The sequence below is a fragment of the Parus major genome, chromosome 3 (genome assembly GCF_001522545.3).
Source record: "Parus major isolate Abel chromosome 3, Parus_major1.1, whole genome shotgun sequence".
NCBI lineage: Eukaryota > Metazoa > Chordata > Aves > Passeriformes > Paridae > Parus > Parus major.
Genome location: NC_031770.1, coordinates 36,481,766 through 36,496,848, shown reverse-complemented (window position 1 = coordinate 36,496,848; position 15,083 = coordinate 36,481,766). Strand labels below are relative to the sequence as shown.

The following is a 15,083-nucleotide window of genomic DNA, read 5'->3' as shown; positions in this document are numbered from 1 at the left end:
CATTTTACCATGCCCTGTAGACTAGAACTTGGCCAGCGCAGGGTAAATAAAATCTGGACCAATACCTGAAGCACCTGCAATCCAAAAGGGAGCTCCTCACCCTGTTGCAGTGGAGGTGACAGTAACCCCTGTTTTTACCCAGTCTGGTACTTCTCAGAGAATTGCATGGTGGGGCAGGAGGGGTGGGCTTTATACTGCAGTTTACAGGGGGGAGCCAGGTCAGAAACTGGGTCTTAGATGTGGTGGGACTCTTACAAAGCCACTCCAGTGTGCAAAGCTGGTTCTTCTTACATGACAAATACTACACAATCTATCCTAGAGTTAGCGCAGGAGCTCAGAGGGTCTGTCCAGAGCTAGCTGGCAGTTTTGCCATCCAGGAGACAGAACAAGTAATAAACTGTGGTAGGTGGAGAAGTGGTGTCTCCACATGGACAGACTGGACAAAAAGGCTGGGGTTGGGAGGCATGGGAGTGCAGATAGGAAGAGCAGGCCTTGGGCATCCACTCACCCTCCTGCCCCTGCTGTTCCACCAGCACCCTCCATTTTCTTCCTAGCCTCAAACTTTTCTAACCTCTGAGCTAACATGGCTCCTGGCTCTAGCAAAGGCTGGGTGTATTTATTGTGTTGTGATATTTTTAACATTCTGTGACTTCATGCTAGACACAAGGGGTTTTTGTAAAATGGATTTTAAACCTTTTTTGTAGGAATGTTTAAATCCAAAGCTGTCTCTGAACTGGTTGTGTTACACCTGAATGTCAGTAAAGCTATTCCAGTTTCATACACATGGTGTCATGTTTCATTTTTATTCTTTTATCTGTTTCAGTAAGATCTGAGGCCTCTGGTCTGGCCAGACTGCCCTCCTGGAGATTTCACAGTATCCCTTCTTCCAGCTACCAAAAAGGGAGCACCTTTGCTGATGGTCTGTACACTGTCAGGGGATGAACCATTCCAGACTATATAGTTTAATTAGGTGAGGGGGAAATTGCATTTTTGAGGTATTCATTTGTGACTCACTGCTAGTTTATTTTAATTCTAGGTCCCAGCTTACAGCTTGAGGGATGTGTATTGTCAAAGCAAAACCCTAAGGCTATTCAAGGGTCCATCCCATAAGCATGTGAAGCAGTAGCACAGAGGTGGGTGGATGGATAGATGGATGGATAGATAGTTATGGATAGGTAGACAGTGATAATGGGTGACATGCACATACAGTATATACCTGGGTCTGCAGCATGGCATGGGATAGATTTGGGTTGGAGCCAGGATGCCAAGTGTACCTTCTCCCTACAGTGTATTCACCCTAACAGGATGTTTACACTCTAAGTAATTCTACCCCAAGGAAACTTTCATTCGACTTACTTAGCAGAATGTAGAACTAGACTGAAGTCTAGCACTATAGCATGGATTGACTTCAGCAACTGAGACACACCAGTACTCCCATTTTCAACTCATAACCACCATTTTCAACTTAACCACGTTGCTCAACGCCTCATCTAACCTGGCCTTGAACACTTCCAGTGATGGGGCATTTGCAGCTCTGGAAAACCTGTGACAACTTACCTCCACCTTCATTGTAAAAAATACCTGATGTTCAATATAAGTCTACCTTCTTCCAGTTCAAAACTGTTGACCTTTAGCCTGGCACTACAGACCCTTGGTAAAGTCTTTCTCCATGCCCCCTTTATATACTGAAAGGCCAGAATGGGGCCTCCTTGGACCTTTTTTGTTCTCCAGGCTGAACAATCACAGCTCTCTCTCAGTTTTTTCATAAGAGAGGTGTTCCAGTCCTCTAATAGTACAGCCTTTTCTCTACCATATTAACTATCCCAGAGCTGGTCTGAAACACCTGCAAAACAGCCGTGCCCTTATGCCAACTCATTAAACCTCACTGACCTGCTGTGAAGTTCTTTACTACACCGCCCCATCAGTCCTCCTCACTCATGGCATACCATGTAAAATAAATCCTGTTACCCATCCTTAGACCTGCTGCCACTTCTCCATGTATTATGGTTTTGGTTTCACAATTGTGAATGGCAAAGGACACAGCTTTTTTTTTAAAAAAAAACCAACTTTATTTTAGTGCATCTCCTCACTGAGGCTCATTACCAACAGAAAAATCCAAAGAGATTGGACTCTTGGCAAACCCCTCTCAAGCCTCCTGCCTATGGAAGAGGAATCCCCCATTGAGGCAGGTGCAGGAAGCCCAGAACAGCAGTGCAGGTTTCTGCTTTCCCAGCTACAGCCTGGTCACTCCATAGGCACAGAGTCCAGCTCATTGAGGAAGCGCTGACACTTTCCCATCAGGATCTTGATGGCTTCACTCACCAGCACATCTGGAGGTAAGATACCTGTCGACTCCACTGAAACTGCACAGAGACACAGACACAAGTCAGCACAGCCACGAGGCAGCCTCAGCCTCCAAGCACCTGGCTCCATGTTTCCATCCCTCAGCTTCCCTTACACCTCACTGCAACAAGCCAGATCTTCACAGCCAGAGAAGCAGCTACCTTTGCCAGCAGAAAGCACCAAGATTCAATCCCAAAGCAAGCAGTTACCCACTGCCTTTTGGATGTATGGATGCTGAGGGTGGGGAGAGGCACAGAGCCAGCCACACATGATGGCCAGTTGCTGCTTGTTCACACAAACCACATCAGGACTCTCTGGAAAATAGGGCACTTACAGATGTAATGGTTCCGTACTCTTGCCAGGCGCACGAGGTTTTTCAGACCCTCATGTCGGAAAACTTCTCTGCTGAATGTGTCCAGCCGTGCATTGGCTACTCTTGCCACCCTTTTTCCTAAAAGGAAGATGAAACAAGGTGGGCAAATTGCAGCAGGTCAGCCTTACGGTCACAGTACATGCTTAGCTCAAACAGGCACTCCCCGCTCACCAAAGGCAGGGAAGACACCAATATAAAGAATTAGCGTATACCCAACATGAAAATCCAACCTGGAAGAAAAACCCAGACACGAAGCCTACAGGCACCCCTGGAAGGACACAAGAAGTCTCCAGACTCAGCTGTGGAAAGAGCAAGCTCGCTCCCCAGTGTCACAACTGAACAGCGCTGGAAGCTGCAGTCAGCAGCTGCAGGGCTCTGTGGACAGGTATTCAATGCATTTCAGGGACATCCCCGTTCATCACCCAACACATCTGCACGTGGTAACCACTCATCCATAAAACCAGGCTCAGAAGAGCACGAACCACTGATCAGCAAGGCAACATCACAATGCGGTTTTGTCACTGCAAAGGTTTGGCTCCAACCTCCAATCAGTCTCTACTAAAGCTCGCAAGGAACTTAGCACAGGAAAAAAAGTACCATTGATATTCTGGATCTCAATGACCCCAGGGGAAAAGCACTTCTGTAATGTCTCAGCTGCCTCATCCTCAGTAGGCTGCAGGAGAGTAATGTCAGGAAGCAGTCGATAACTGGCTGTGGCCACAGGAGAAAACTTGGCATGATCCTTACCTGTATGAAGAGTTAAGAGTCAAGGATGAGAGCAGGCCTCAGGGAACAAGGATCCTGGGGCCTAAAGCTCCAGGAGAAAAGCCAATTCTCCACCTTCCCCATCACACCACAGTACCCTAGTCCAAGCACTCACGTTCCTTGTCCCGCTGCTCCAGGAGGCACAACTCACCTATACCCTTGACACAGTGCATAAGCACATCTATTTCCTGTCCGGGTCGCAACAGTGCAATGAGGATGTCATCGTGAACAGGTCGGAAGTCAGCATCTGGAAAAAGGTCCGTCTGATTCCCCAAGGGCACCCACGTCATGTGTTTACTGTACACTGCAAAGAGAAGCCACAAGCATCAGCCAGCTGCTGCCTCAAAGCAGGTCACTCACCTGTACAGGACTGGAGATAACAAAAAGTAAGTTTAGCAGAATGGAATCAACTTTCCCTGTGAGCACATAAGGCTGAGAAAATAGCCTAAGTCCTGTCTTCCAAGACCAAAAAGAAAAGCACCTAGTTTTAGGAGAAATCTCACCTTTATGATTGAAATATAGTTCATCAGGATCAGATGATTCCTTGGCAGCCTGAGGGTTTCGTTTGCATTTGATTTTCAGCTGAAACTGCAGAGTATCAATTTCAGTGCCTTCCTGATCTCCTGGGAAGAAGCACATGAAATAACACTTCTAGTCAGTTTACACGACCCCGATTTACTAGTTTGAGAGGAACCTTCAATATTTCTATTCTATCCAAGATTCTCACCTTGGTTTCTGTACTCAAAGAGCCGAGGGTCAGCTCGGATAGGGATGAGGCCCAACCGATGAGCCAGAATTTCATCCTGCACAATGGATGTGTTGTTGTACACAAAGACCTTCTCTACAGCCATCGTTGGCACCTCAGGGAGACAAGAGATCAAGTCAGCCTAAGACAATAGTTGAACTACAAGCCAAGACATTATCCAGCTTAAGTGTCCCTCCTCTCCCACAAGTACCTGCCATGCAGACTATTTTGAGTGGTATTTCTGCCAAATCAGGCTATGCAATATACCTTTACACCTCGTCTACTCCCATCCCCGTTTTTTTTAACAATCAATCAAAAGAGGTGAAGGGCAGTAGAAAGGGCTTTGAAGCATCCTCAACCTTTTAGTACTTGGCAGCATTATGTGGCTTCTTTTTGGTTGGTACCACAGCTGTGTCGAAAAGGCTGACCGGCAGACACTACCAGCAGCACCCCTAAGACCAGCAGGCGGTATCGCCCGTGCTGCTAAAGCCCCGATTCTCTTCGGGCTCCTGGCACACGTGCGGAACGAGCGTGTGCTTCTCTTCCAAAACCCGCAGCCGTCCGCAAGGGCTGACACAAGGCTGGACATTCCCCGCCCCCTGTCAAGGAAGTCTAATGCCGGCAGCCCAGGTGAGCACGCCCGGAGCGGCGGTACCTCGGCGAGCAGGATGCGGCGGAAGGCGTTGGCGATGGCGGCGTCGATGCCCACCATGTCGAACTCCAGGGTGTCCCCTTCCTCACGGATCACGTCCACGCGGAACGCCTGCGGGAGCCGCGCACCGAGGGTCACGCCGGCCGCGGGGCCCGACCCCGCACACCCACAGACAGCCCCGGCCGCCGGCGCCGCTCACCCACCTCCTCGAAGCGCCGCTGGTCCCAGGCGTCCTCGTAGCCGGGGTAGTTCCCGGGGAAGTCGGTGGTGTGGACCTGCGAGGAGAGGGCACAGGCGGGGCCGTGAGGGGGTGCGGGCAGGGGTCGCCCCCCGCCCCGCCGGGCTCGCTCACGTTGCGGACGCCGAACTCGCCCAGCACCACGCGGTCCCGCATCTCGTCCGCGCTCCGCCGCGCCGCCATGGGGGCGATGGGCGGCGCTCCCGGGCCCTGGGAGCCGCTGCCGGCCGCCGTCACATCCGGCTCCAGCCCATCCGGGCCAGCGCGGCGGGGCCGGGACGGGCACCATGGCCGCGCCGGGGGCGGCGGGCGGCGGCAGGAGCGGTGCCCCCGCCGCCGAATGGGGCGGCTTCGAGGACAACGTGCAGGTGGGGCCGGGCCGGGGGCGGCGGTGGGGCCGGGCCCGGGCCCAGCGGGTGCTGACACCGTGTCTGCCCCGGCGCAGGGTGGCGGCTCCGCCGTCATCGACATGGAGAACATGGACGACACGTCGGGCTCCAGCTTCGAGGACATGGGGGAGATGCACCAGCGCATGAAGGAGGAGGAGGAGGAGGAAGCGGAGGGCGAGGCGGGCGCCGGCGAGGAGGAGGACGGGGAGTTCCTGGGCATGAAGGGGCTGCGGGGACAGCTGGGCCGGCAGGTCGCTGACCAGGTGAGCGCTGTGTCCCGGCCGCCCCCGGCCCCGGGGTCCCTGCCTGCCCGCACGGCCGCTGCCCGCTCCCTTCTCTCCGCAGATGTGGCAGGTGGGGAAGAGACAAGCCTCCAGGGCCTTCAGCCTATACGCCAACATCGACATCCTCCGGCCCTACTTCGATGTAGAGCCCGTCCAAGTGCGAGCCAGGTGGGCAGCTCCCGGCGCGGGGAGGCAGCGGCTCCGTGCCTGCAGGACACATGGCCTGCAGGCTGTCAGCTCCGAGCGAGCAAGCTGGGCTGGGCTGGCAGCCCTGCAGGAAAACTCAGAGATGGGCAAACGCATTGTGTGTTGTCCCCCTCGTCTTAGTGAGGTTCCGTGGTTGGGCTGGTGGCCCTGTCTCCTGGCATTGCTGCTCAGGGCAGGAGAAAGGGCACTTTTCGTATTTGGCTGCCTTGTGTGGCTTCTGTTGGCTTTGTAACACAGTTGAGTCCAACAAGGCAAAATTTTGTGAGCATTTACGAAGAAAATTACCTTTCCTTCCTGCTGTTCTGTCAATGATCTCATCCCTGAGTGGAACCCTAAACATTTGCATTGAATCTGCCCCTACTCAGCAAAGTTAACTCACTGAAAATAAGGTTTTTCTTCTTTTCCTTTCCTTCTTGACTCACCCTTTAGAAAGAATCCTCTGTCCCTTAAGGCCTGTCAACACAATAGCAAACACTGGTAATGAATATGTGGGATCTTTTACTGACGAAGCATTTTGGTAACTATCCTGTTGTTCTTCCTGCTCCTGTTGTCATTCCCTGCTTTCCTGTGATGCAGACTGCTGGAGTCCATGATTCCTGTGAAGATGATTAATTTCCCACAGGTGAGTTCCCTTTTGCTGAATCAGACTCCATATCCAAGTGACTGTCCCACAGACATCTTGTGAAACTGTAACAATCCATGTTATTAAGGACTGAGTTTGCTAGGTGTTCTCCCTGAAAATGTTGGTGGCTCCTTTCCATGGCTGTTCCAAACCTCAGTGTGCTGTCCCCTAACCTCAGGTGATAACCTGGTGATAAACTCCATCCAGTGCACTTCTCACTCACATTGCCTGTGATATTCAGGGGCTGATGTGTGATATTCAGGGGCTCTAACCAATCTTTACCTCACCTGTCTCCTTCTGTAGAAGATTGCAGGCGAGCTGTACGGACCCCTCATGCTGGTTTTCACACTGGTGGCCATTCTTTTGCATGGAATGAAGACCTCAGACACCATCATTGTACGTCAAGTTTCATTGATAAGTGGTTTGACTGGGCTCTGGGTTGTAGTGACACTAGAAATGGAGAGGAAATCTTTTCTATAACTGAATAAGCATCTTGCTGAAAACCAGATTGATTTGAGGACGTTGGTTTGGGGGTGGGAGCAAGGATGTCCCAGAAAGTCTTGACACTGCTGCTGGGAGGGCTTGGAGTTTAGGTCCTGTGGCCCCCTGATTGCTGCTGGCCAGCTCTTTGATAATGCCTGCAAAGGATCTGGGACTCTCAGGGGTTTGGGTGCTGGCAGGCCACTCCTTTGAGTTCTCCTCATCCTGACATTGTCTCCACAGAGGGAAGGCACACTGATGGGGACAGCCATTGGCACCTGCTTCGGTTACTGGCTGGGCGTCTCATCTTTCATGTATTTCCTGGCGTATCTGTGCAATGCCCAAATCACGATGGTGCAGATGCTGTCACTGTTGGTATGTACTCATGGAGCTGCCCTGTGATGCACATTGGCTGCATGCTGTTCCAGAACAAGCTGTTCCCAAAGAGCAGGGAAAGTCTTTGTAAACTGCTGGTCCCAGGTAACTGCACTGGGACAGGCTGGAATTCCAGGATGTTCTTCTGACCTGCCCCATCCCAGGCACAGCGATAGTGCAAAGAGGCAGTTCCTTTGTGCAAGTCTTCTGCTTTGCACTTCCTGATTTGAGAACCTGGTGGTAAAAAGCCAGGAAACTCAAATTTCTCTGGGATTGGAGGATCTTTCCTCTGTTTCCCACATTGTCGCAGTCTCTGGCATGCCTGTGAATCCTTCAGACAGATTATCTGTGTGTGAGCTGCTGTTAAAGTTGTTCTGCTTGACTGTTTGGCAGTGAATGAGTGATTTGTGAGGCTTTGCCACAGTGAAGTGTTGCAGGAATAGGCTGTTTGTGCTCTTGATCAATGGCCCTTTGTGTGTGACTGGTGCTTGTAACATGGACATTTTTGTTTTGTCAGGGCTATGGTCTTTTTGGACACTGCATCACTCTCTTTGTCACCTATAATATCCACTTCCACTCCCTCTTCTACATCTTCTGGTTGGTTGTTGGTGGACTCTCTACACTACGAATGGTAAGGGACAGGCAGCCTGGGGTCCTTCTCTTACTGGGACAAAAAAAGGAAGTGTTGTTTGCTTTCTGTTCCTTGGCCTGGTGGTTCGTTTCACAGCCAGTCGAGCTGCTGAGTTACAGAACAGCCCGATGCTCCTGCACAATTTGGCCACTGGTGTGTGGAGGTGCAGCTTGGATTGATATCCTCACCCATTCTAACAGCTGCAGGAGGTTCATTTACTCCCTTACAGCTGCTGTGGAGAGCCATGACTGAGCATCCTGCACTCTTGGCAAGACTGGGCAAAGTTCACCTACACAAAACAGCATCAAATTAAATTCATTGGTAAAAACTGAGACAAAGACTCAGTGCAGCGTTTCTGCAGATTCTCACTGCTTGACCTGTTCTTCTGTGTGTTCCTGACTGCAGTGCCAGAGGCTCAGGTAGCAGCTGCCCTGTCTCTGATCACCTCCTCTCTCCTAGGTTGCTGTGCTGGTGTCACGCACCGTGGGACATACCCAGAGGCTCATCCTGTGTGGGACTCTTGCTGCTCTGCATATGCTTTTCCTGCTCTATCTGCACTTTGCTTATCACAAGGTGGTAGAAGGTAAGCAAGGGAGATATAAAGACATCCTGTTAGATCTGGGGGAAGAGAAGTTGTTTTTTTCTCTTTCTGAGAAGGTATGGGCAGTTTGAATCTGTCCTTTGGGCATCTGTGCCGGTTTCCAGCTCTAAAACGACCGCCACTAGCTTTTTTAGAAGCTGTTCAAGTAGGGCAGCAGGTACACATTGGAGTATTTACTGTGCACTGAGTTTTAGCACTTAAGACCCAATTTATGAGGAAGGACCCTTATTACTTCCCCACAAGTAAAGTGTAACAGCACTGACTGTTCTTGCATGCAGATGTCCAGCCCCTTCCTGAATATTGTTGAAGTAAGGTTGCTTTTCTCTGATCAGGAAATGTGCCATAAGTGTTTTTCCTTCTTTGTTTAACATCTTCTTTTACCTTGTGTTGTATAGCACAGATAGCAGAGGCTGTATCTTCCTCAGCTGGTACTATTAACCAGGCCATGCATGTTCAGGTCCTCCTTCCATGTCTCTTCTTGTTTCCTCCTAACAAAGTCTCAACCTCCTTAAAAAAGAAAAACAAAAACGAAAACAAAACTCTTCTCCCGCCCCATCTCTAAAGAGTTTCCAGATCCCTAAATATGCAATTCTGCAAATCTCTCTATAGAGTTTAGGCAGCCAGACCCATTTGTGATATTTCTGATAAATCTGCATAATTAGGGGTTATACATAGCATTACAAGTCCTTTTAGATATAAATCTTGTTCTTTCCTGAATCTGTTCTTATGGCAAATGTTCTGATCTGAAGCTTTTTGGCAGATGAAATAGAACAAAATATATTCCAAGCAATTTTCCTCAAGGCACTCTGAAACTGATTATCAATCTTAAGAGGGTAATTGACAGAGACTTGAGGACATTTGCATTGGTCTGTGTATTTCCTGCCAAGCATGGTCTGTTTGCATTGCAGTGACAAAAATTCCATATTGCAGCACAGCGGCAGCTCCTGATGTGAGTCTGTAAGTGTATCTCAGGATGAAAGAGAGTCTTGGTCTAAGAGCGAGATCTGTGCTGGGATGAAGTAGAAACAGGATTTTAGAAACTGCCAGAGCAACTTCTCTGGCAGTACCTGCATTCAGGTCAGATGGCAGGGGACTGGATCTGACACCCTCGAAGCAAAAGGATCTGTGTCCCTCTTGGAACATGCAGTTTTCCTGCCCCGAGCACAAGCTCTGATGTGTACCCTGTGGTCTCTGGACGGAAGTGTTTACTCCTGTTCAGTCTTTGGGGCTAGATGTCTCCTTCCACTCTCTGCAAGTGTTTCACCTGTTCTGGGCCCTGCCACCCTCAGTCACACCCTAGTCAGAGAGAAAAGCAAGAAGAAATGCGCCATGTGCTATCATCTGAGCTAACTCTTGCCTCTCTCCCTTTTTTTCTGTTCTGCAGGTATCCTGGACACACTGGAAGGACCCAACATGCCTCCCTTTCAGAGAGTTGCCCGAGACATTCCAGTTGTTTCCAATGCTATATTGAACACAACAGCCAAAGCCATTGCATTGACCCTGTAGTTTTACAGACTTGGACTTGCTTCCTTCACTACTTTTGGGGCTGCATAGGGCCACAGTAACCTGCTGCCTCTTAGGAACAGGACAGAACAGCAAGAAGACAACTTGGTTTTGTTTTCCTGGACCTGTCCTCTGCGTTACGGTTTTGGGCAGCTGAGTGGACTCAGCGGAGGTGAGTCACACCTCAGTGACTCAGAAGAGCTACACTCTTCCCCCATCCAGGTCTGGGCTGTCTTGAGTAGAGTGGTTCTGTTGCCTGCATGTTCAGCTGGGATTTCCCAGCACAGTTTGTTCCTTTGCCCTCTTTCCGCTTGCTGATGTAACTCCAGGAGTATCTGCCCTGTTCCTGTCCTGAAGAGGGAAGAATTAAATTGATGTTGGTGCTGAGTGACGTCTTTATGCTTGAGCCTGCTTGTGGTGGGAGCGTGGTGTTTGGGTCTCTGTGCCTTCATCTGTCCTGTCCTAGACTCAAAGCAGGATTCTTTGCAATTTTCTGCTGTCCTTCTTCAGATGTTCTGTGATACATGCCTTGTTTTGGGCACATTTTTCAAAGGCATAGTAGTTCAAAAGGCACAGGAACTTCACTTTCTCTGGCAATTTTCAGGAACAGCACAGTGTTTAACCACATGCTCTTTCTTGCCACGTTCTTTCTTCACTTGATCCAAGCTGCTGTCTCACCTCACCATCCCTTCTGCTCTATATGTCAGAAATGTATCTGTCCCCATGCTTTCACTGTACCTTTTTTTGCTGCCACCCTTCTGCCCATGTTGCTCTGTGGGACCTGAAGGCCAGCACGTCTGTGCAGGTCTTCAGTGGATATTTCTATTAGGAGGCCAGTTCAGCCCACCCTTGTGCTGCTGACCCTCATGCCTCCCAGCCATGGGACTGTCACCTCTGGGCAGGGGTGGCAGGAGTTATGTTCCCCAGACACCCATTCTGCTGTGTCTGAATGGCTTTTCAAGCTGAGTCTAGGCCTTTTTGTGAAAGGACTCCTGGGGCTTTGAGCATCTCTGGCAAACTTTTCTCTGGTGTTTCCATTTAACAAAGGGAGAGATAGCAGGGTGTATAATGGAAATAGAGTTGGCATATTAATCTCCAGTGTATTGGTGCAGGAAAGCTCCAGTAAGGATGGTAAGCAGAGCAGCCCAGTCTAGGCTTACCTGCACTCACAACTGAGTAGTTGAGCCTTCCTTCACTGCTCAGACTTCTACTGATCCACAAGTAGAAGTTTTTAGCTGGTAACTGGCTTTCATCTTTTCTGTCCCTGTAGTTCTGGATGTGTGGGGGAGAGGAGCCACCCCTCAGAGAAGCTCATCTTTAAACTCAGGCATTAAAAAAACCCAGGATATTGCTCTTCTTCCTTGGTGTGCCCACAAGTGCACAAGGCAGTATGTCAGAGCTGCACTCTTTGGTCCCTTGTTTATGTTAATGGGAGAGGATGCAGCTGTGGTGGATTCAGACTAGTGCCAAGGTGCAGTGAAAGAGAGGAAGATAGTGCCAGCTACTGTAATCAGGTTGGTCATCTGCTTCAGTTGAAAAAACTGTCACTGGACAGGATTTGATTATTTTCAGTCACAGACCTACTTTCCACTATTTACTTATTCCCGCATTCATAATTTTTTCCCCTTTCAAGAGTAAAAAGCTTCTCTGCTAACAATCACACGTGTGACAGGTTCCCTCACTCTCTCTCTCCCCTCCTGCCCCCTTCCTTGGGAAATATTTTAGCTGAAGAACACCACTCAGAGCAAGCTACTCGGGGGAATTGTTAATTATTTTTGCTAGTAGTCTCCAAGGGGTTTTTTTGGATCAATTGAACCACTTTCAGCTCCTAGAATTTCTATTACTTCAGGACTTGACAAAATGGAAGTGTTAGTTTGTAATGCTGCTTCTGCTATTTCCCTCTCTATATCTCCATGGGAGGTTTGTTTCCAATTTTCTCTGCCTGGTAGTCTAGGATGAATCTGTTTCTCTTGGTGCAAACTCTGGGAGTACTGGCAGGGGGTAAGTAAAAGAGAAAGAGACAATTGTCACTAGAGTAAGTTCAGCTGAGAAGAAAAAGTCATTCTGAACCAAACTCGTATCATTGCTGATCTAGGACACAATTGGAGAACAGCTGTGCTCCCTCCTGCACTGAGCCACTCAGCTGAACCAAAGGGGTGAAGCTGTGCCCTGTGTTTTCACTCAAAGCACAGAGGAAAGCCGTGAGCAAGCCCTTCATGCTTCCCCTGAGCAGCTTGTGTGTTGTGTCAGCTGGGGACATGATCAGGGTGACAACCAACCACCCTCTTGGAACCTGTGGGGCTTGCTCTGCTCCAGTTCTTCAGCCCTGATTAATTCACTGTGCAGCAGCAGCTGGAAGCTGAACTGTTTTTTATTGCCAGAAATTCAGTACTCGGCTGAGAGCTTCACCGTTGCCTTTCACTGACAGAGAAGGACACGTTTTTTCAGGGAAGTGCATGCATGCTGCAGTTCCAGGGAGCATTCTGAGCACACAGGCTTAATAAAGTCCTTGTGGGAGGGCATCTCTTGTTACCAGTCCTCTAGTTACCAGAACAAGCCTTACAAGCCTACCATGCAACACTATCTCTGCCTTTGTTTCCTGCCACAGCTCTTGAAGCAAATCTCAAATAATTTTCTTCCTTGCAGCAAATCTGAAATAACTTACTCATCATTTCCCCCTTTTGAGTAAAGGTAGCTCTGTGTAAGCCTCTCTTTATTAAATATGAAACAAACATATAAAGCCGTCAGATTAGAAAGAGAAAGCTGTATATTAAAGTTGAAAATTAATATTAAAGCATCTATGACCCCCTCCTCTCCTATGCAGTACCTGAGAGTCCAACTCTTCTTACAGTCTATTGTTGCACTAATGGTTACCTTAGTTGTGATTTTGGGTTACAGGTAGGCTCTTCTCCCATTTGTTTCCTTTCCTGTGTCTACTCACACTGTAGTAGTTATTAACCCACTGTTTTTCTCTGTTTATGTGTTAACTCTCAATGGCAACACTCTTTCTGCCCCCAGTAGGTAAAAAATAAATGACCTTCCTCATACCTGCTGGGTAACTGCACATGACAAGGAAGAAATACCTAGTTCTACACAAAATAGCATTACCAAAGTCCCCTCTGCATAGCCCTGCATTAGGTTTGGCGAGCCAAAGCTTTGGACCATTAGCTCCTGTGCCACTTTTTTCAAGGAACTGAGCATAAAGTAGGTGGGATACTTGTCTCCTCAATGTGCTCTGGCTCCTGACAACTGGAAGTGGAGAGGCACTAGGGCATCTTCATCAGTGTTTCAGGACTGCTGCTGTCAGTGGAAGTGGGACATGTCCCAAGGGCTCTCCTCCAAGCACCTCTCTCATAATAGTGTGTTTAAAAAAGCACGGGTTGAGTAGTGCCTGGGGGTAATTGAGAGGTGAGTCTGAGTGTAGCCTTCTAGTTGACCTGCATGCAGTAGCAGCAGCTGGGATTTTCTTGGCCACCCACTGCCCATAGCTCTGAAATCCAGTCTTCTGTCCCTCACCATCCTGCAATACGTAGGATCCCATTCTCACCTGGGTCTTTTAATGTGACCTTAGTGATGAGCTGCTCCTTTTCTGAAAGCCACAGTACCACAGCTGTACCACAGCTGGATGCTTGCAGCTGCTGCTCATATCGCAGCACAGATGAGTTGTGAGGCCAGTGGTCTGTTCTTGTGTATCTTGCAGGAACAGTATCAAGGTTATGCATCTCTGTGCAACAGTGAAAGAAAGAGGGGGGTGTAGGTACTCTAGAGAACAGTGATGGATTGATTACTCAAAGGCTGTGGTGATATCCACATTGGGAGTTTAAGCCAGTCTTAAAGTTGCTGTTCGCCTTACCTCATTCAGGGCCTAACATGAATCCTCAGCTCCATTTCAATAGAGGAGAACTGTTCCATATCCCCCTCCACATCCTATTTTTCTCTACTTTCCATCCACTCTCCTGGGCCCTGGCCTGCAAACCAAGCAGAGGAGCCTGGTTTTGTCCCAGTATTACCCACTGGGCTGGAATTCACTTGAGCACTGCTATATGCAGCAGCCAGATTAGTTACGTGCAGAAAGCTGCCTACTTAGGCGGTTTAACCTAATTTCCACATCACTGCCTTCCTTTTTCGGCTCAGTGAAGTTGAAAACGCAGGGGCCCTGCTTCCTATTTCTCTCCTAGTACAGGATTACTCAATGGGGAGAGAGGGGACAAATCCCAGTGATCCATACCTGTGAATTAGCAGGAGGTGGGGTGTGCCCTGCATACCTCAGGTCAGGCTGAGGGCACAGGCTGTGTGCTCAGGGATAAGGAAGTCTGTGGCCTTTCCCCAACCCTCCAACTTTCACCTCCAAGCAGCTGCCTCCAAGTACTGGCTCTTGCAAGCTCTGGGCCATGAGGAGCAGATCACACTGACCTCACCATTAAGTCATGGGGCGAGGATTCAGGTTTGGTAGGTTTAAGTATTAAACACCACTGAAGCCATGGAACACCACAGTTCCTCGGTCCAAGCACCCAGAGTGCGCCATGGCCCAATGGTTTGGGCCCCTTTCCCCAGATGGGAACGGGGCTGGCATGGAGCGCCTTTCCCAGGTGCTTCTTCCACCCTCCCTCCCCTCCTGTAGCCCCAGTGTCGGGGCAGGCCGGCCCTGGCCCCGTCACCTCCTCAGGGCAGCGGGCAGGTGCCAGCGGGCGCTGCCGTCGCCCCTCGGGGGCTTGGAATGGCGTCGGGGCCCAGGATGCCGGGCGGAATGCCGGTGTGGGATGAGGGACGCCGGACCCCCCCCACGCCTGCTCCTTGCCGCGGGGAGGCGCTGGCCGGGCGGGGAGGAGGGCTCGGAGCCGCGGCCGGGGGAAGGCGGGGCGGCCCGGCAGGTGC

The 15,083-nt window shown here is 49.9% G+C and overlaps 2 protein-coding genes across 2 annotated transcripts; one reads left to right on the top strand and one right to left on the bottom strand.

The window, feature by feature from the left end:
• Nucleotides 1-2,044: 2,044 nt before the first annotated feature.
• POLR1C (RNA polymerase I and III subunit C) lies at nt 2,045-5,339 on the bottom strand. The gene is made up of 9 exons (XM_015622862.3): nt 5,231-5,339; nt 5,082-5,153; nt 4,882-4,989; nt 4,209-4,341; nt 3,985-4,104; nt 3,633-3,785; nt 3,314-3,463; nt 2,678-2,794; nt 2,045-2,363 (listed from the first exon to the last, which is right to left on the bottom strand). Exons 1-9 carry the CDS (start codon nt 5,297-5,299, stop codon nt 2,245-2,247), a joined length of 1,041 nt encoding a protein of 346 aa, XP_015478348.1. The 5' UTR covers nt 5,300-5,339; the 3' UTR covers nt 2,045-2,244.
• A 13-nt stretch (nt 5,340-5,352) lies between these two features.
• On the top strand, nt 5,353-13,027 carry YIPF3 (Yip1 domain family member 3). Its single transcript, XM_015622863.2, has 9 exons — nt 5,353-5,484; nt 5,562-5,768; nt 5,851-5,957; nt 6,573-6,618; nt 6,922-7,014; nt 7,342-7,473; nt 7,991-8,104; nt 8,564-8,687; nt 10,090-13,027. The coding sequence occupies exons 1-9, from the start codon at nt 5,404-5,406 to the stop codon at nt 10,209-10,211; spliced, it is 1,026 nt and encodes a 341-aa protein (XP_015478349.1). The 5' UTR covers nt 5,353-5,403; the 3' UTR covers nt 10,212-13,027.
• The last annotated feature ends 2,056 nt before the right edge of the window (nt 13,028-15,083 follow it).

Coding starts and splice junctions, on each gene's coding strand:
- POLR1C (XM_015622862.3), bottom strand. CDS start 5,299: ATGGCGGCGCGGCGGAGCGCGGACGAGATGCGGGACCGCGTGGTGCTG. Junction 3,464..3,632: donor GCACTGTGTCAAGGGTATAG/GTGAGTTGTGCC, acceptor CTCTTCATACAG/GTAAGGATCATGCCAAGTTT. Junction 2,795..3,313: donor TGAGATCCAGAATATCAATG/GTACTTTTTTTC, acceptor TCTTCCTTTTAG/GAAAAAGGGTGGCAAGAGTA.
- YIPF3 (XM_015622863.2), top strand. CDS start 5,404: ATGGCCGCGCCGGGGGCGGCGGGCGGCGGCAGGAGCGGTGCCCCCGCC. Junction 8,105..8,563: donor GACTCTCTACACTACGAATG/GTAAGGGACAGG, acceptor CCTCTCTCCTAG/GTTGCTGTGCTGGTGTCACG. Junction 8,688..10,089: donor TTATCACAAGGTGGTAGAAG/GTAAGCAAGGGA, acceptor TCTGTTCTGCAG/GTATCCTGGACACACTGGAA.